This window comes from Rhinatrema bivittatum, chromosome 3 (genome assembly GCF_901001135.1).
Source record: "Rhinatrema bivittatum chromosome 3, aRhiBiv1.1, whole genome shotgun sequence".
NCBI lineage: Eukaryota > Metazoa > Chordata > Amphibia > Gymnophiona > Rhinatrematidae > Rhinatrema > Rhinatrema bivittatum.
Window position 1 is genome coordinate 416,559,753 of NC_042617.1, and position 20,618 is coordinate 416,580,370.

Here is a 20,618-nt window from a genome sequence, read left to right on the forward strand (position 1 = left end):
TGCTATCTGCTACACGCTAGGAAATTAAAAATATCGCCTACAATAAATACGCCAAACACACACATCACATTCATATAAAACCACATTTTCTCATCATAGCATCGAGGCCAAGCATCTCGGTCACATATATATATCTCTATGGCATTGAGGGCAGCTCTAACGGCATCGAGGGGGGACCATAGCACTCAATGGCAATACTGGTCCCTGACACTAGAGGCTGGTGCCGCTACTCTGCCACAGTGAGGCTAGGCGCTCGATGACTCCATTTCATTGCGACCACGCCTACAGCATAGAAGGCCCTTACAGCATCGAGGTGGTCACACTCTTCGATGGCATCCAGGGTAATTATGGTGCTCAATGGAAGTCCTAATCCCTGACACGATCTTGACATCGACGTCTCAGATCAATGGTGCGCTGGTCACAGATGTGCACAAGCAACTGTTACTGGGCATGGCACTGAAGGTGCATCAGCAAGCTGCATGCCCCAGGCTCCTGCTCACCCTCTCTCTAACCAAGTCTGCATTGCCATCAAAGGCAAGCAGAAAGGGAGGCTATGTCATCCAGGGCTCCTGCCTGTGGAGACTAGCTCCTTTGAATGGGGGGAGGATGAGCTCTCCCCCCCACAGAATGGTGTGGTCCTCTCTCTCTTCACTGACTGAACCTCTACTGATGCTGATCGATCGGTGAAATGGAGTGGAACTCCTGCCTGGGTAGAACTCGGGTGAGTTCCCAGGCTCAGCAGCCTACACGGATCACCCACAGACTACAGTCAGTCCTGCCAGCACCTGACAAAGGTACAAAAACAGCAAGGAGAGGACACAGATATTAAACTGCAGGTGCAGTATAGGAAAATTAGGACTTACCTGATAATTTTCGTTCCTGTAGTACCAAGGATCAGTCCAGACTGCTGGGTTATGCCTCCTGTCCAGCAGATGGAGTCAGAGAGAAACTGAAAAGGCACCACCTATATACCCTGGTGCGCCCCCCTGCGATCCTTCAGTATAAATCGATAACAAAGCAGAATGATAGAAGAAATCCTAGGCAAGAACTTGTGACTAGAACAAGTGAAACATGAACTCTTGGAAAAAACGAGGGAAAAAACCCCGGCTGAAAATGCCGCTGAACGAAACGATAAGAAGGTTGTGTAAGCATTCCATACAGGAATTCTGAAATACAAGAATACAGTGTCGGGACTGTTACTGACATGGGCGGGCGTCTGGACTGATCCTTGGTACTACAGGAATGAAAATTATCAGGTAAGTCCTAATTTTCCTTTCCCTGTACGTACCAGGATCAGTCCAGACTGCTGGGAAGTACCCAAGCTGCCCTAAAAGGGGTGGGCCCAAAAAACAAAGAGGAAGGCGGTCAAGAAAAGCCGTGAGGAACAAAAGAAGAAGGAGACCGGAGGTCCTTCAAAGGTGCTTTATTAGTTGCCCGACTCTAGGCCTGAGTTTCGCCTGTAAAGGCTGCTTCAGGGGCTTTTATAGATATCTCTAACGAATTTAGAGATATATTCTTCAATGCAAACGTCTGAGATCAGATAGAATTTAAAATTCTATCTGATCTCAGACGCGCATTGAATTTTAAACTGCTTTTGACCACAATCGAGGAATTTCCGATTGATGGATGAATAAACATCTGTTTGCATTGAAGAATATATCTCTAAATTCGTTAGAGATATCTATAAAAGCCCCTGAAGCAGCCTTTACAGGCGAAACTCAGGCCTAGAGTCGGGCAACTAATAAAGCACCTTTGAAGGACCTCCGGTCTCCTTCTTCTTTTGTTCCTAAAAGGGGTGGGACCTTGACAGTCCCGCTCGAAGCACACCGCTGCCAAACGAAGGTACTGTCGGATCCTATACATCCAAACGGTAATGTCTAGCAAAAGTGTGCAAGGATTTCCAAGTCGCCGCCCGGCAAATTTCCTGAGGGGAAACAAAGGCACTCTCCACCCAAGACGCCGCCTGGGAACGCAGAGAATGAGCCTTAAGACCTTCCGGAACGGCACGTCCCCTACAAATGTAAGTTGAAGCAATAGCATCCTTCAGCCAGCGGGCTATAGTCATCTTAGAAGCTTTGGACCCCTTCTTAGGGCCACTCCATAAAACGAAAAGATGATCAGACAATCGAAAAGGATTGGTGACCTCTAAGTATCTCAACAACACTCGAACATCCAGCCTCCTAAGGTCGGAAGCCTCACTGTCTTTCGCCGAAAAGGCTGGGAGTTCTACAGTCTGATTCACATGAAAAGACGTAACCACCTTAGGCAAGAAGGAAGGGACAGTTCGAAGCGAAACACCCGAATCCGAAATGCGGAGGAAAGGCTCTCTGCATGACAGCACTTGGAGCTCTGAAATGCGCCTCGCCGAACAAATAGCCACCAAGAAAACTGTCTTAAGAGTGAGATCTTTGAGTGTAGCCCGCTTCAGCGGCTCAAAAGGAGAAGTACTAAGGCCACGAAGAACTAAATTTAGACTCCAAGCGGGACAGATAGGTCGCACCGGTGGATGCAAATCCCTGACCCCCTTCAAAAATCTGGCTACATCGGGGTGCATGGCTAGGGAAACGCCATCAATTTTGCCGCGGAAACAGCCTAAAGCCGCCACCTGCACTCTAAGGGAATTATAGGATAAGCCCTTCTTTAGGCCCTCCTGCAGGAACTGGAGGACCTGTGACACCGTAGCTTATCTTGGAGACATGGAGGAACCACGACACCAAGGGTCGAACACCTTCCAAACCCACACGTAGGTAACCGAAGTAGACGGCTTACGAGCTTGAAGAAGAGTAGTAATGACCGAATCAGAATATCCCTTCTTCCTCAATTGACGCCCCTCAAAAGCCAAGCCGCTAGACAAAAGCGATCGGCCTGGTCGAAAAACACTGGACCCTGCCGCAATAGGCAAGGAAGGTGACCGAGACACAAGGGACCGTCTACCACTAGATTGATCAGATCGGCAAACCACGGCCTCCTGGCCCACTCCGGCACCACGAGAACGACCGGACCCACGTGGGATTCTGACGCAACACTTTGCCTATCAGTGGCCACGGAGGGAACACGTACAAGAGAACATGTTCGGGCCATGGAAGAACCAATGCGTCCACGCCTTCCAAGCCGTGCTCTCGTCTGCGGCTGAAGAAACATGCTGCCTTTGCATTTAGGCGCGTCGCCATGAGGTCTACGCAGGGCGTTCCCCATCTTTGAACGATGAGTTTGAGTGCCTCTTGTGACAGTTCCCACTCCCCCGGATCTAACTGCTGCCGGCTGAGATAGTCCGCCTGGATGTTGTCGACGCCGGCAATGTGTGAGGCTGCTAATCGAGACAGATGCGCTTCCGCCCAATCCATTAACTTGCTCGCCTCGGACGCAACCAAGTAACTCCTGGTTCCTCCTTGGCGATTTATATAGGCCACCGTCGTTGCATTGTCTGACAGGACTCGGACTGCTTGATATCGGATCAGAGGGAGAAACCACCGCAACGCCAAGCGGACTGCCCTTGTCTCCAGACGGTTGATGGACCACTTGGACTGCGAAGCCGTCCAACGCCCCTGTGCGGACTGAGATTGGCAGACCGCCCTCCAACCCGACAGGCTGGCGTCCGTTGTGACGAGGATCCATTTCGGAGGCTCCAAATCGACTCCCTGGAGCAAATGGGTCGGCTGCAACCACCATTGCAGACTGGCCCTTGCCGGGTCCAGAAGTGGTAATGGCACCCGGAATTCTTCCGACTTGGGGTCCCATCGAGATAATAGCGCTCTCTATGATGGTCGCATTTGCGCAAAAGCCCAAGGCACCATCTCTAGGGTGGACGCCATATATCCAAGAACCTGTAAATAATCCCTTACCACCGGCAGCAACAGAGCTAGTAGACGACGAACGTGCGCCATCAGTCGCTCCATTCGCGCCTGCGGCAGGGAAACCTTGCCCCACTCCGTATTGAACAAGGCCCCCAGAAACTCTAGGGTCTGGCAGGGTATCAGCTGGCTCTTGGAGTAGTTGACGACTCAACCTAGGGAGCTCGGACGGTAAATGACTGTGCGTACTGCCTCCTCGCAAAGCCTTCTTGATTTTGCCCGAATGAGCCAGTCGTCCAAGTAAGGATGGACGAGCACTCCTTCTCTTTGGAGACTTGCGGCGACGACTACCATTACTTTGGTGAAGACCCTCGGGGTTGTTGCGAGACCAAAGGGGAGAGCACAAAACTGGTAATGGGCTCCCAGGACCATGAACCTTAGGAACCTCTGATGACCTTCCTGTATCCCGATGTGCAGGTAAGCCTCCGTGAGATCCAAAGAAGCCAAAAATTCGCCTTTGTGGACCACCACAATGACGGAACGCAGAGTCTCCATTCGGAAGCGTGGGATTCTTAGAGCTCTGTTGACCTGTTTTAGATCGAGGATGGGACGGAAGGTTCCTTCCTTCTTTGGGACGATGAAATAGATGGAGTAGCGACCCGTGCCTTGCTCGGCCACAGGTACGGGAACTATAGCCCCCAGAGCCTGTAACCACGCTAGCGTTTGCGAAATAGCCTCTTGCTTTTCTCGCGACCCGCAGGGGGAGGCTAGGAAGAAATCGCGCAGGGGTCGTGCAAAATCCAAGGTGTAGCCGTGGTTTATAATGTCGAGGACCCACTGGTCTAAGGTTATTCTGGCCCATTCCTCCCGAAAGTGAAATAAACGACCCCCCACTTCCGGAACGGAGGGATGGACCGGCGTCCCCTCATTGTGGCGTCTTATTATTGGTGAAGGCATGGCTCGCCCCCGTGCGCGATTGCCGCCGGCCACGAAAGGAAGCAGACCATCCTTGAGAGCGTGCTGGCGGTTGCCGCGGTGCAAATGAAGAGGAACCGCTCCAGGAGCGATACCGGCACAGTCCGCAAAAACGACCACGAAAGGATCCCGAGGAACGAAATGATTTCGGCCTGTCTTCCAGCAATTTGAAGACCTTGTTCTCTCCCAAGGACTTAATAAGCTGCTCCAACTCATCCCCAAATAACAACTTACCCCGAAAAGGGAAGGAACCAAGTTGCGCTTTGGAGGATGAGTCCGCCGCCCAATGGCGTAGCCAGAGGAGTCGGCGCGCGGAGACTGCTGACGCCATGGAGCGGGCTGAAGTACGGAGAAGATCATACAGGGCATCCGCCGCATAGGCCACTGCAGATTCCATTCGGTTCGCCTGCTCTGCTTCCCCTGGAGGCAAATCCTGAGACGTTAACATTTCCTGCACCCAGCGGAGGGTAGCCCTTTATACCATGCAACTACAAACCGTCGCTCGCACCCCTAGGGCTGACACTTCAAAGATTCGCTTCAGCAACACTTCCAATTTTCTATCTTGGGGATCCCTTAAGGGCCGTGCCACCTGTAACTGGGATTGTGGTATGTTTAGCGATGGCCGTGACCGCCGAATCCACCTTAGGCACCTTAAGCAATTCCAAAGCCTCAAGAGGAAGCGGGTACAGCTTATCCATAGCTCGTCCAACTCTCAAGGTAGGCTCCGGAGCATCCCATTCCCGGGACACGATCTGGGAAAGTTTGTTGTGATAAGGAAATGCATGGGACGGCGCGCGGAGCCCCGTCAACTCCAAGTCGCCTGGTAAAGAATTTGAATCAATCTGTGGGACTGGGATCCCCAGTTCTTGAAGAACATGCGAGATCAAGGGGTCCAACTCCTCCTTATGGAACAATCTGAGGACGAGCGGATCATCGCCCTCTACGAGATCCGCGCTCCCCATGTCTGCCCCTGAATCAGGAGTAGGGGGATCTTGAGAGGCAGGATCCACCGGATTATGCTGCGGGGGCTTAGGAGCTGGGGAAGGAGCAGCTTTTCCTAAACCTAGTCCCTCAGGACTTATAGAAATTTTCCCCCGCTTATTGGGAGCCGAAGACCCCTGCTCCCAATCTGCTTCTGCCTCCAGGTAAGCTTTGTGCAGCAAAAGCACAAATTGAGACGAGAAGGGGTGTGGCCTCTTCCAAGTATCCCCCTTAGCATGCCCAGATGAACCGCGGCCCCTGGGAGGACTTAACTCCGGCGGGGAGAGGGGATCATCATCCTCTGACAGCTCCGCTTCACGACCGGGTCGATTTAAAATGGCCGCCGCGCGATCCAAAATAGCCGCCGCCTCCGCACTCGGGAACGCTCCCTGTATGTCTACCCCCGCGAGGCCACCCGAGGAGATCAGCCGCGAAGGGAGTGACTTCTCGGTCGGGGCTGCTCTCCGCAAAGGCCCCTCATCCCCGGGAATGCACCAGGAATAGAGGCCTTCGCGCGAGAGCCGGAGCCCCGACTCCCCACACAAACGAGTCCCCTGGGTATTGCCCTGAAGAGAAAGGGGCGCAAAACGGGGACGGGTGGCAGGCCACCCCCTCCGGAAACCCAGAGAGTACAGCAGGCAGGGAATTTGTAAACACACCTCGTTTTTTGGTTTTTTTTTTTCAATTCAACAGCGCTTTCCGCAGCAGCTAGCAATGCAGCACTTTTTTTTTTTACACAAACTTTGAAAACGCTTGGAGCCTGCAGAAAGGAGAAACTCCTTCTGCCAACTTTCTCCGAGGGATGGGTTTCTCTGGAGGCGGAGGGGGAACGTGACCGGCCCACCGATGAATACTCCCCCTCCTCTCACTGGGCTGGGCAAAATGTACTCCGGGGAAAGGCTTCAGGGCAGAGCCCTGCCTTGCCTGCTATGGCTCCTCACTTCAGCTTTTCTCGAGTTCTAGTCACAGTTGCCTCCCAGATAACTTAAATCAAACCTGAAATAGTGGATCACTTCACTCCTCTTAATAAACTTTCTGGGTTTTTTTGGGGTTTTTTTTCAGTACATCAGGACCGCAGGTTATGCTCTCTCAGAGTCAGAGATATACTGAAGGATCGCAGGGGGGCGCACCAGGGTATATAGATGGTGCCTTTTCAGTTTCTCTCTGACTCCATCTGCTGGACGGGAGGCATAACCCAGCAGTCTGGACTGATCCTGGTACGTACAGGGAATTATTTAATAAGGGATAGTAATAGACTCAGCCAGACTGCACAGCCACTACGGCCTGCCATGCGGCTGGCAGGCAGTGGAAAGAAGAGGAAAAAGGAAAAGAAAATACACTACTGAAAGGGAAAGAAAAACAGCTGCAGCTCTAGAAAAAATTATTTACAAAAACTGTGAGGAGAGCGCAAAGCTGAATACTGTGACATACACAGCTCCCGTGACCAAACGGCTCCATGGAAATAAAGACGGAGGGACTCTGCCTAGGTAGCAGGGTAATGACTACAGCTGCACAAGCTCAGTAGGGGCATGACTGAAAGTTCTAGAATCTTTGAGATCAAAGTTCCAGACCAGGGCTCCATCCGATGATGTCACCCACATATGAGGACTACCATTCTGCTTGTCCTTGGAGAATAAATTTTCAGAAAACGTTCAATGGTAATAACTCAATAGGAGCATACCTGGCACAAATGTAAAATCCTCTACAGACCATAGATAGCTGCTCTAATGATCTTAGGTCCAGATCATTAGAAACCACCCATCGGAAAATGTACATTAGAACCTCCATAGGCAGCACTGTGAAAAGAAAAATTTACATTTGACATTAGAAAATATTTGCTACACTGAAATCTGCTGGACAATTTCTCTTCTGTGATCTGGTGAGATTAGGATAAATGAGTGGATGGACAAAACAAAAGTGCTTACCTTGTAATAGGTGTTATCCCAGGACAGCAGGATGTAGTCCTCACATATGGGTGACATCATCAGTTGGAGCCCTGACACAAACGTCTGTCAAAAGTTTCTAGAAACATTTGGCTGGCACACTGAGCATGCCCAGCATGCCATGATATTCTCAGCCACAGGGGTCTCCCTTCAGTCTCGTTTGTAGCAGTAAGCGTGAGCTAAAAAAATAAAATAATAAAACGTATCGGACCCAACTCTGCGGGGTGGGCGGGTGGGTTCTGTGAGGACTACATCCTGCTGTCCTGGGATAAAGCAAATGTTGCTTACCTGTAACAGGTGTTCTCACAGGACAGCAGTATGTTAGTCCTCACATATGGGTGACATCACAGGATGGAGCCCAATCACAGAAAACTTCTGTCAAAGTTTCCAGAACTTTGACTGGCCCCTACTGGGCATGCCCCGCCTGGCACCAACCCTGCAGCCAGCAGGGGTCCCCCTTCAGTCTTGTTTAAAAGCTACAGGCAGTGCAGAAAAAAAAAATAAGAAAACGTAAGGAACCCAACACCGCGGAGCAGCGGGCGGGTTTCGTGAGGACTAACATCCTGCTGTCCTGTGAGAACACCTGTTACAGGTAAGCAACATTTGCTTTCTCACAGGACAAGCAGGATGGTAGTCCTCACATATGGGTGAGTATGGAGCTGAGGATGTCCGAGAAATGCACCAAATGTATCTAGGTGCGCAAGGCACTAAGATTAGGATAAATTTTGGTCAAGGGCATCTTTAACCCTACCGGGCAGGCGGAAGGGTGTTGGTACGTCACGTTGTAAACAGGTTACGAAGGACAGAGACTGGCCGAAGATGGAATCTTGTCTTCCGGCTTTGTACAAGCAATAGTGGGCTGCAAAGGTGTGGAGAGAACTCCAGGTGGCAACCCTGCAAATGTCAGGAAGCGGCACCGATCGTAGGTGTGCTACTGAAGTCGTCATGGCCCTCACAGAGTGTGCTTTAACACGGTCTTGAAATGGAATGCCCGCTTGCTGATAGCAAAAGGACATGCAGTCCGCTAACCAGGAGGAGAGAGTCTGCTTACCCACTGGCTGCCCCAATTTGGTGGAATGGAAAGAGACAAATAATTGAGTGTACGGTCTAGGTAGAACGCTAGAGCCCGTTTACAGTCAAGGGTATGCAGAGCCTGCTCTCCTGGGTTGGAATGGGGCCTGGGAAAAAAGGTAGGTAGTATGATGGATTGATTTAGATGAAAATCCGAAACTACCTTGGGTAAGAATTTAGGGTGAGTGTGGAGTACTGCCCGGTCCTGCAGATGTTTAGTGTAAGGCGGATAGGTAACTAGGGCCTGTAGTTCACTAACTCTGCAAGCTGAAGTGATTGCCAAAAGGAAAATTACTTTCCATGTGAGATATCGAAGTTCACAGGAGTGAAGAGGCTCGAATGGTGATTTCATGAGCCGACCCAAAACCAGATTAAGGTCCCAAGAACGGGCCGGAGGACGCACTGGAGGCATGAGGTGAAGCAAGCCTTTTAGAAAACGTGTGACAAGGGGTTGTACTGATATAGGAACATCCCAGATACCTTTATGGAAGGCAGCTACTGCACTGACATGCATCCTGATGGAAGATGTTTTTAGACATGACTCTGATAAATGCCAGAGATAGTCCAAAAACTTCATGACTGGACAGGTAAAGGGGGTCAAGAGTGAGAAGAGCACCATGACGTGAACCTGTTCCATTTGTAAGAGTAAGCTTTTCTCGTGGAAGGCTTCCGTGAAGCAATCAAGACATTGGAAACTGGTTCAGAAAGGTTAAATGGCTAAAGGATTAACCTTTCAACATACATGCCTTCAGGGACAAGGCGTGAAGATTGGGATGGCGGAGGCACCCATCGTTTTGAGTAATCAGAAGCGGGTCCTTTCCCAAGGGAATGTGCCTGCGAATGGAAATATCCTGCAGTATTGGGAACCATACTTGGCGTGGCCAGTGAGGTGCTATCAGGATCATGGTTCCCTTGCCCTGACGTAATTTTACGAGAGTCTTCAAGAGAATAGGAAGTGGAGGGAATGCGTATAGTAGACTGGTTGCCCACGAGAGGGAGAATGCATCTCTGGGCTGAGAGTGTTTGCTGCAAATGAGAGAGCAGAAGTTCTCTACTTTGCGATTTTGAAGTGACGCAAAGAGGTCTATCTGAGGATATCCCCCATTGCTGGAAGATGGAGTTTGCTACCGAGGGGTTGAGAGACCACTCGTGCGGTTGAAAGATGCAACTCAGCTTGTCTGCCAACACACTGTCCACTCCTGGCAAGTAGGTGGCCCTGAGGTACATCGAATGGGAGAGAGCTTCCGCCCATATCTGTGCAGCTTCCTGACACAGAAGGAGCTCGTGCCTCCTTGTTTGTTGATGTACCACATGGCCACTTGGTTGTCTGTCTGGATCAGGATAACTTGATTTAAGAGGCGATCCTGAAATGCCCTGAGAGCATAACTGACTGCTCGAAGCTCCAGGAAATTTATTTGGTGTTTGGCTTCCTCTGGAGACCAAGAGCCTTGTGTCTTCAGATTGGCCACATGGGCTCCCCATCTGAGGTTGGAAGCATCGGTGGTGAGAATTAATTGAGGGTCTGGAGCCTGAAAGGGCAAGCCGTGGAGGAGATTGATCTGATTTTTCCACCAGGCTAGAGACTGACGGAGTGAGTCGGTTATGTGGACAATGGTCAACAGGGGCTGAATGCTTTGAGTCCATTGAGACCGTAGAGTTCACTGCATGACTCTCATGGCCAAACGGGCCATTAGAGTGACCTGAAATGAGGACGCCATGTGTCCTAGGAGGATGAGAAAGTGGCATGCAGTTGCGGAGTGCTGAGACTGCAGTTGGTGTGCAAGAGACACGAGAGTGAGGGCTCGCTCTCGAGGCAGGAAAGCCTTTGTCTGCAAGGTGTCCAAGTCTGCCCCAATGAACGACAAGGTTTGAGATGGGAATAAGTAGGATTTGTCATAGTTGACTAGAAATCCTAATGAAATTAGAGTGTGTAAGGTTAGATTGAGGGTCGACAGAGCAGCTTGCTGAGTGGGAGCCCTGATTAACCAGTCGTCTAGATAGGGGTAGACATGAACACCTTGAGTCCTGAGGAAAGCTGCAACTTCTACGAGGCATTTTGTGAAGACTCATGGTGCAGATGCTAAGCCGAATGGAAGCACTCTGTATTGATAGTGCTTGGGGCCTACTAGAAACCTCAGGTATTTGCGATGAGATGGAGTTATCGCAATATGAATGTATGCATCCTGGAGGTCCAGAGAGCAGAGCCAGTCTCCTTTTTGTAGAAGAGGAAGAAGTGAGCCTAAGGTTACCATTTTGAATTTCTCTCTGGAAGTACTTGAGGGCCCGTAGGTCCAGATTAGGACGAACGCCTCCCGATTTTTTGGGGATTAGAAAGTACCGGGAATAGAATCCTAGGCCTTGCTGAGAGTAAGGTACGGGTTCTATTGCCTTGGACTGGAGAAGGAGGGAGACCTCTTGATCCAGATGAACGGAGTGATCGGATGTTTTCCACGTCGGTCAAGGTGGGAAGTCCGGTGGCACGGAGAGAAAGTTCAGATGGTAATCCTGAGCAATTATCACTAGTACTCATTGGTGTGAGGTGATTGTGCCACTTACACAACATATGGCATTCAATCAACCTCCCACTGGTATAAGCAGCAATGGAAGCTGGCTGCTGCTCTCTAGGTGGAAGTCAAAAACCTGAAGCAGGCCCTGGCTGAGGAGCTGCTTGCGGTTTTTGTTTACTTGTTTGACGAGACTGTGCTTTTTGAAAAGGTCTCGTGGCACGGGATCTGGTTGGTGGCGGGTAGGACTTCTTCGAGTGGAAGAATGACTTTTTAGAGTCCTTTCTGAAGGGCTGTTTGGAAGACTAGGTAAACACAAAAGAATAGATGCCTGGATCTTTTCCAATACTTTATCGATGCAGAAACATATCCATAAAACTGCCCCTGTTTGGAAGAATAGTCAGAAGGCATCAGAGATAGCTGTCTTAGAGTCTCATGATGGTCGTTAAGTTCCGCCACCGTCCGCTGAATCTGTTCGCCAAACAGATTATCTCCTACACAGGGCAGGTCAGATAACCTGTCTTGTACCTCAGGGTGAAGGTCAGTAGACTTAAGCCAGGCCCACCTTCTCGCCGAAATAGCAGCTGCAGAAACCCTTGTAGCAGTATCAAAGATATCATAAGATGATCTGATCTCATGCTTGCCTGCCTCAAAACCCTTGTTTACTACGGTTTGGAGCTGATCTTGAAATTGCTGAGGCAGGGAATCTGTCAAGTCTTGTATCTGCTTGAAAATGACCCTATTATATTGGGTCATATAGAGCTGATAAGCGGCAATTCGGGAGATGAGCATTGATCCTTGGTAGATTCGGCGGCCAATGGCATCTAGAAACCTCTGTTCCTTGCTCTCTTTTGAGCCGATTCTACCACTACAGATTGGTGATCCAATTGTGGTTTTTGAAAGCCCGGAGCTGACTGCACCAAATAGGTAGTGTCAGCTTTCCTGTGGACTGGAGCAAAGAAGCCAGGATGTTCCCAGTTCTTCTTCAGGAGATCCAGAAGAATCTGGTGGATAGGGATGGAGGTTATTACCTTGGGAGCATCCAGGAATTGGAGCAACTCCATCATCTGATGTCTATCATCCTGTTCAGTCTGTAACTGGAAAGGAACCAATTCAGACATTTCCTTCACAAAATTTATAAAGGAAAGGTCCTCTGGAGAAGAACACTTTCTACTTTCAGTGGGTGAAGGTGGTGAAGGCAAATCATCGGTGTCTGGTGAGGAATCATCAGTCCAGGTGTCATAGGGATCAGCACCTGCCCCTCTAGGATGTAGAGGGGGACGGGATGGTGGGATACCTGAATGTCCTGGTCTAGGCTCCGAAGGAATCGAAGGAATAATCGGAGGCACCGGCGCGGGCATCGATGGATGGCTCGGTGGTGCCGGACGTATTGGCACCAATGGTTGGATTGTGGCGATGGACGTATCGGCATCGATGGCTGAGGCAGAACTCCCGAAGGAGGGATGAGAAACAGTGTTTCTCCCCCCGATGACAGAGTGAGCGGGGAGGGCACCGGTGCCATCGGTGACCCAGGGTCCATCGGTGGAAAAGTGGCTATGAGCACTTCCATCCTGGAGAGCAGCGGTGCCAATGCTGCCGGAATCGGGTCAGTGATTGGTTCCGCAATTGGTACACCAGTGTCGGAAGAACCTGGAGTCATTGCATCGCCTTGTCGATGGCCTCCTGAACCATCCAGTCCAGTTCTTCTCGGAAACCTGGAGCAAGCAGCCCTGGCTCTGGAACAGAAGGAGGCAGAGGCATAGCCGGAGGGACCACCGTTAAAGGCGGCTCCCGATGCCCTATCGGGGAGGGTTGCCTCGGTGATCCGGTCGCCGAAAAGGTCAGTGCCTTTTCTCTACGGGGCTTCTTCAACGGCAGCTCGGATGATGGATTTGCTCTCTCAATGGTCCGAAACTTTCTATGCTGGTGGTGTTGTTTGTGTCTACGATCCCCTTGGTCCTGAGGGGGGGTAGAGGGTGTCAAAGGCCGAGATGTCGTCAATGCCGGACGGTCACTGGTCGGTGGACGATCCTGGTGCGAAGCTGACTGTGCCGGTTCTGATGACGTCGATGCAATGGACGGAGTCGGGGTTTGAACACGGAATAGAAGTTCCATCTTCTCCATTCTGGCCTTGTGACCTTTTGTTGTCATTAAGGCACATTTGTTGCAAGTCTAGACATCGTGCTCTTGTCCAAGACATACTATACAGACTTTATGGGGGTCTGTGATGGACATGGTGCGTCTACAGTCTGGGCACCGACGGAACCCCAACGCCATGGCAAAAATTGAGCCGTGGTACGGTCGACGGCCAGTAGGCCACGAGGGCCAAACTCGACTGTAATTGACGGAAACACGGGTAAAAACTTACTGGAGTACCGCGGCTTAAAAAAGTTAGAGGGACCCCTGTGGGGCAAATTAACTTTTAGTAATTCCGTGAGAAAAATTCCTGTCAGGAATCTCTGCAGAGCTCCTTAACCGTGAGGCTACTCCTGCGCGGAAAAAAGAAGACTGAAGGGGACCCCTGCTGGCTGCAGGGTTAGTGCCATGCTGGGCATGCCCAGTAGGGGCTAATCTAAGTTGTGAAAACTTTGACAGAAGTTTTCCGTGATTGGGCTCCATCCTGTGATGTCACCCATATGTGAGGACTACCATCCTGCTTGTCCTGTGAGAACATCTATTACAAGCTGAGCAATTTTGCTTTATCCCAGGACAAGCAGAATGATAGTCCTCACATATGAGTGATTAGCAAGCCACAGGCTGAGTCATTCTTGCATTATACCAACGGCATAAAACTTGTGCAACAAGCACAACAACTGGTGTACTGCTGGAAAGAATGAGGCAGCCTGAAATCACAGCAGGATGGATGTACAAGGAGTTGGTAATATACTGGAAATAAGTTCTTTAAGACAGATTGTCCAAAGGCTGAATCTGGTCATCCTCCTTTGTCCAAACAATAATGAGCTGCAAAGGTGTGAAGGGGACTCCATGTTGCTGCTTTACATGTCAAGAATGGGCACTGAACGATAGTGTGCTACTGATGTAGACAAAGCCCTTACTGAGTGTGCTCTTACTCACCCTTGGAGAAGAATTTTTGCTTTTTCATAACAGAATTCAATTCAGTCTGCTAGCCAGTTGGAGAGAGTGTTTTCCCACCGCAACTCCTGGTCTATTTTTGTCAAAAAGAAAAAAACAAAGAGTTGGGCGGATTTCCTATGGACCGCCGTGCGGTTCAGGTAAAAAGCTAGCGCACGTTTACAGTCTAAGGTGTGTAAGACTCTCTTTTCCAAGACCTCACTCTCACCAGGGAGAGAAAGTAGGCAAGACTATTGATTGATTGATTGATGTGAAAATCCGTTACTACTTTTGCTGGAATTTGAGGTGAGTGCGAAGGACTACTCTGTCATGCAGGAACCTTGTGTAGGGCGAGTATGTGACAAGAGCTTGCAACTCACTGACCCTCCTAGCCAATGTAATGGCTACTAAGAAAAATACTTTCCATGTAAGAAATTTTTCATCGCAGAAATGTAGAGGCTCAAATGGTGACCGCATGAGTCTCGTCAGTACTAAATTTAGGTCCCATTCAGTGACCGGTGGTCAAATGGGAGGCTTAAGGTGAAGTAAGCCTCTCAAACCGAATTACTAGGGTTTGCGCTGTTATGGTGCATCCCCTATTCTGGTATGCCGCTATGGCACTTAGGTGTACTCTTTCAGCAGATGTCTGGAGACCAGAATCCGACAGGTGGCATAGGTAATCTAGTAAAGGAGTGGGGCAAGAGAAAGGGTCAAAACCTGTGTGTGCACACCCTGGTAAATCTAGACCACTTGGAACGGTAAGATTTACGTGTGGAAGGCTTTCATGAAGCTACGAGAACTTTAGAGACTTGTGTTGAAAGATTACGTGGATGCAGAATTAAGCTTTCAACATCCAAGCTGTCAGGGCAAGAGTCGTCAGGGTGGGATGATGCAACTTGCCCTGATTCTGAGTTATGAGAGTGGGCGCTGTGCCCAGGCGAACTGGCTCTCTGATCGAGAGGTCGAGGAGTATGGGAAACCATACTTGTCGAGGCCAGTACGGGGCTATGAGGATCATTGATCCTCTGTCCTGTTGTAGCTTCACGAGAGTTTTGGCTATGAGCGGAATTGGAGGATACGCATATAGAAGACCTGTGTTCCAGGGGCGAGCAAAAGCATCCCTGGGGAATGCTTGTCGATGGGCGTGGAGGGAGCAGAACCTTTCCACTTTGTGGTTCAGTTTGGACGCAAAGAGGTCTATGGTTGGGCGACCACAGTGTTGAAAGATTTTGCTCACTACCTGTGGATCCAGAGACCATTCGTGGGGATGGAAATGTTGACTGAGATCATCCGCTAGGACATTTTGTATGTCTGCCAGGTAAGTTGCTCAGAGATGCATGGAGTGCTCTAGGGTCCAAGCCCAAATCTGCACCGCTTCCTGGCAGAGCAGATAAGAGCCGGTGCCTCCCTGTTTATGTACCACATTGCTACTGTGCTGTCTGTTTGTATCAACACAGTCTTGTTTGAGAGGCAGTCTTTGAAGGCATAAAGGGCATAACGCATTGCTCGAAGTTCTAAGATGTTTGACACTTCATTTCGAGCGTAGTCCACGTCCCTTGTGTTTGAAGGTTGTTGTCGTCAGCTCCCCATCCCAAGTTGGAGGCATCTGTGGTCAAGATGACTTGCGGAGTCGACTGTTGGAATGGGAGACCAGCTTTCAATGCTGTTTGATTTGTCCACCAGTAGAGCGATAGGCGTAATTGGTGGATTATTTGAATGGTGTACGACAGTGGTTGGAAAGCTTGCAGCCATTGAGATTTCAAGGTCCATTGAGTTCTTCTAATGGCTAACTTCGCCATAGGAGTAACATGTACTGTCGAGGCCATGTGCCCTAGTAGCACTAGAAGTTGGTGGGTCAAGGTGAACTGGTATTGGGTTATAGAGTTCGCCAAACGTGCTAGATTGTTGGCACGGTTGTTTGGAAGAAAAGCTTTTGCTACTGTAGTATTGAGGTCCGCACGATGAACGTGAGTTGACACGGCTCTATGAGGGATTTTTGATAGTTGATTAGAAAACCCAGGGAGTATAATAGTATTATTGTGTTTTTTTAAGGCAGACAGAGCTCCCTGTCTGATGGGCTTCTGATCAGCCAATCGTCTAGGTATGGAAAAACATGAATGCTGTTTTTTTTAGGTGTGCAGCAGCCACTGCTAGACATTTTGTGAATACTCGAAGAGCAGAGGCTAGTCTGAATGGTAGGGCTCGATACTGGTAATGATGTTTTCCCGCGATGAATTGCAGACACTTGCGATGATGTGTGGAAATGGGAAGATCTAGAGAACAGAGCCAATAAGAAAATTACTTCTTACCTGCTAATTTTCGTTCCTGTAGTACTAGGATCAGTCCAGACGGTGGGTTATGTCCCCCGTCCAGCAGATGGAGTCAGAGTAAAACTTCGAGGGTGCTGGTATATAAACTGGTGCACCCTCCTAGATCCTCAGTATCGAGAATATCAAAGCCAAGCCAGAAAAAAACTGGACAGACCAAGGATGATGGATCAAGCATGAACTCAACCAAAAGATTGAAACTGTGAACAAATTTATGCAACATGCAATGAGAACTGTCAAACATAACAACACACAAAAACCCCTACCCCCCGAGAGGGAAGGAACAGCGAACAGAAGGACAGTAGAGAATAGTCGAGCAGGATCATACCGGGTGGGCGTCTGGACTGATCCTAGTACTACAGGAACGAAAATTAGCAGGTAAGAAGTAATTTTCTTTTCCCTGTACGTACAGGATCAGTCCAGACGGTGGGATGTACCAAAGCTTCCCTACACCGGGTGGGTCCCTGAGAACCCTGCTCGAAGTACCCTGTCCCCAAATGAACCAGACTCCGTCCCCGGTACATGGAGTCGGTAGTGTCTGGCAAAAGTGTGGAGAGACTTCCAAGTTGCCGCCCGGCAGATTTCTTGTATGGAGACCAGCTGAGACTCTGCATGGGAAGTGGCCTGGGCTCGCAACGAATGCGCCTTGATACCCACCGGAGGAACCTTCCCGGAACCAATGTAAGCAGCAGCCACCGCCTCCTTGAGCCAGCGAGCGATGGTAGTCTTGGACGCCTGCCGGCCCTTTCTAGCACCAGACCAAAGTACAAAGAGATGGTCGGAGAGTCGAAAGTCATTCGTCACCTCCAGATAGCGAAGAAGCGCTCGTTTGACGTCCAGGCACCGAAGCATCGCAGGGGCGTCTCCTGAGAAGGCTGGAAGTTCCACCACCTGGTTCATGTGAAACGAGGAGACCACCTTAGGCAAGAACGAAGGAACCGTCCGCAGGGAAACCCCGGAGTCCGTGAACCGCAGGAAGGGCTCCCTACATGACAACGCCTGTAGTTCGGAGATACGCCTTGCCGAGGCTATAGCAACCAGGAAAACCGTCTTTAGGGTAACGTCCTTGATGGTAGCGTGACGTAAGGGCTCGAAGGGTAGCTCCCCCAGGGCCCTCAACACCAAGTTGAGATTCCAGGAAGGACAAAGAGGTCGCACCGGCGGCCGCAAGTGTTTAACTCCTCTGAGGAACCGGGAGATATCCGGATGAGACGACGGATCCGGCCTACCTGAGGCGCGAGCCAAGGATGCGAGGGCTGACATCTGCACTCGGAGCGAATTGTAGGAAAGGCCCTTTTCCAGCCCATCCTGCAAGAACGCCAAGATGTGATGGCGGGAAGCTGCGGTCGCGGGGGTCCCCCGCACCGAGCACCAAACTTCAAATACCTTCCAGACCCTCACGTAGGCGACCGACGTGGAAGTCTTACGCGCCCTGAGAAGTGTGTCCACCACGGGAATAGCGTAGCCCCTGTTCAGGAGTGCCCTCCTCTCAAAAGCCACGCCGCAAGACAGAAGGGTTCCGCCTGCTCCAAAAATACTGGACCCTGATGCAGAAGCCGTGGGAGGTGCGCGAGTCTGAGTGGGCCGTCCACCGACACGCCGAGCAGGTCCGCAAACCACGGGCGCCGTGGCCATTCTGGAGCCACAATGATGACCTGACCGTGGTGCCGTTCCACCCTCCGAATCACCTTTCCCACCAGTGGCCAGGGGGGAAAGACATAAAGTAGGATCTGAGTGGGCCAGGGGAGAGCCAGAGCATCGACACCTTCCGCGCCGCGCTCCCTTCTGCGGCTGAAGAACCGAGGAGCTTTTGCATTGGCGGCGGACGCCATGAGATCCATCGCCGGTGTCCCCCACCGGCTGGAGATCAGCGACATCGCTTCGTCGGAGAGTGACCACTCCCCCGGATCCAACGCTTGACGACTCAGGAAGTCTGCTTGAATGTTGTCCACCCCGGCAATGTGAGATGCCGCCAGCTGATTCAAGAAACGCTCTGCCCACGCCATCAGGCGCGCGGCCTCCCACGCGACCAGTTGGCTCCTGGTGCCCCCCTGACGGTTGATGTAGGCCACCGTCGTCGCATTGTCTGAGAGAACTCGAACCGCGCGCCCCTTGAGCAGCGGCAGAAACTGCACCAGGGCTAGGCGAACCGCCCTCGTCTCCAGGCGGTTGATTGACCAGGTAGACTGATCCCCGTCCACGTGCCTTGAGCCGAGCTTCGGAGACACACTGCTCCCCAACCGGACAGACTTGCATCGGTAGTGACCACTACCCAGTCCGGCGTTTCCAGGGAACATCCTTGAGCTAGGTTCCTGGGGTCCAGCCACCACTCCAGGCTGGACCGAGCAGTCTGGGGAAGTGGGAGAATCGCCTGGTAATCCTGGGAGACTGGTTTCCATCTCGAGAGTAGGGCCATTTGCAGGGGCCGCAGGTGTGCAAAAGCCCAGGGAACCAGGCTGATCGCAAACGCCATGGAACCCAGGACTTGAAGATAGTCTCTCGCCGTGTGTGTCGGGAGAGACGCAAACCGGGTGATTTGATCCCGCAGCGCTTGAGCCTTGTCCGGACGCAGGAAGACCTTGCCCAGAGCCGTGTCGAACCGCGCCCCCAGAAAATCCAGCTGTTGGGCTGGCCGCAGACTGCTCTTGCTGAAGTTCACCACCCAGCCGAGTGACTGAAGGAAGGACACCACCCTGTCGACCGCCGCCCGTCCCTGAGACAGGGATTTCGCGCGAATGAGCCAGTCGTCCAAGTAAGGGTGAACCAGAATGCCTTCCTTCCGGAGTGCGGCCGCTACCACCACCATGATCTTTGTGAAGGTTCTGGGCGCGGTTGCCAGGCCGAATGGTAGCGCCTGGAACTGAAAATGTCGACCCAAGATCTTGAAACGAAGGAATCTGTGATGAGCCGGATGAATAGGGATATGTAGATAGGCCTCTGTGAGGTCGAGGGAAGCTAGGAACTCCCCTTGATGCACCGCCGCAATGACAGAGCGGAGTGTTTCCATACGAAACTTGGAGACCCGGAGCACCTTGTTGATTTCCTTGAGGTCCAGAATGGGACGAAAGGCTCCGTCCTTTTTGGGAACCACGAAGTAAATGGAATAATGCCCCGAGCCCACCTCTCCTAAGGGGACGGGCGAGATGGCTCCCAGGGTCAGCAGCCTGTCCAGCGTGTGTTGCACTCCCTGTCGCTTGAGACTTGACCCGCAGGGGGAGAAGACGAATCGATCCTTGGGAGGCCGCACAAATTCCAACGCGTAACCGTCTCTTACAATATCCAGGACCCACCGGTCCGTGGTGATGTCGGTCCATTCCTCGCGAAACAAAGCGATGCGACCTCCAATCCGGGGCAGCGAGGAGTGGACTGGCCTGACATCATTGTGAAGGCTTGCCGGAGGCTCCCTGGGAAGAGGAGTCCCTGGCCGGTCTGCGCCCTCGAAAGGGCCGCGTCCACGTCTGCGACCTGGTGGAAGGCGTCCTAGGGCTCTGTGTCCTGGAGCCTCGGTACCGCCTCTGGGCGCGGTAACGATTCCTGGCATTCCCAGAGTATGATCGAAAACCACGCTGCCGGTCCTCAGGCAACCTGTGGACCGAATTTTCCCCCAGGGTCTTGATGATCTCATCGAGGTCTTCTCCAAAGAGAAACCTGCCCTTGAAGGGCAGAGCTCCCAGGCTCGCCTTGGAGGAGGCGTCCGCCGCCCAATTCCTGAGCCACAGAAGTCTTCTGGCAGAGACGGCCGAAGCCATGGTCCTGGCCAGGACCCTCAGCAGGTCGTGCAGGGAATCCGCCCCGTAAGCAATGACCGCCTCCAGACGGTCAGCCTGAGCCGCCTCCTCAGGCGGTAACTGCTGAGAGGTGAGGAGCTGTTGGACCCATCGAAGCCCGGCTCTCTGCGTCAGCGAACCGCAGATGGCCGCCCGGACCCCCAGCGCCGAGACTTCGAAGATCTTC

The 20,618-nt window shown here is 51.5% G+C and overlaps 1 protein-coding gene across 3 annotated transcripts in view; it reads right to left on the reverse strand.

The window, feature by feature from the left end:
• Nucleotides 1-20,618, reverse strand: part of FBXO9 (F-box protein 9) — a 244,069-nt gene that overhangs the window by 122,379 nt on the left and 101,072 nt on the right. For all 3 annotated transcript variants that reach the window (XM_029595721.1, XM_029595720.1, XM_029595719.1), the window contains one exon: nucleotides 7,429-7,543. In XM_029595721.1, the coding sequence (XP_029451581.1) occupies nucleotides 7,429-7,543 (115 nt within the window). The remainder of the gene's footprint in view (nucleotides 1-7,428; nucleotides 7,544-20,618) is intronic.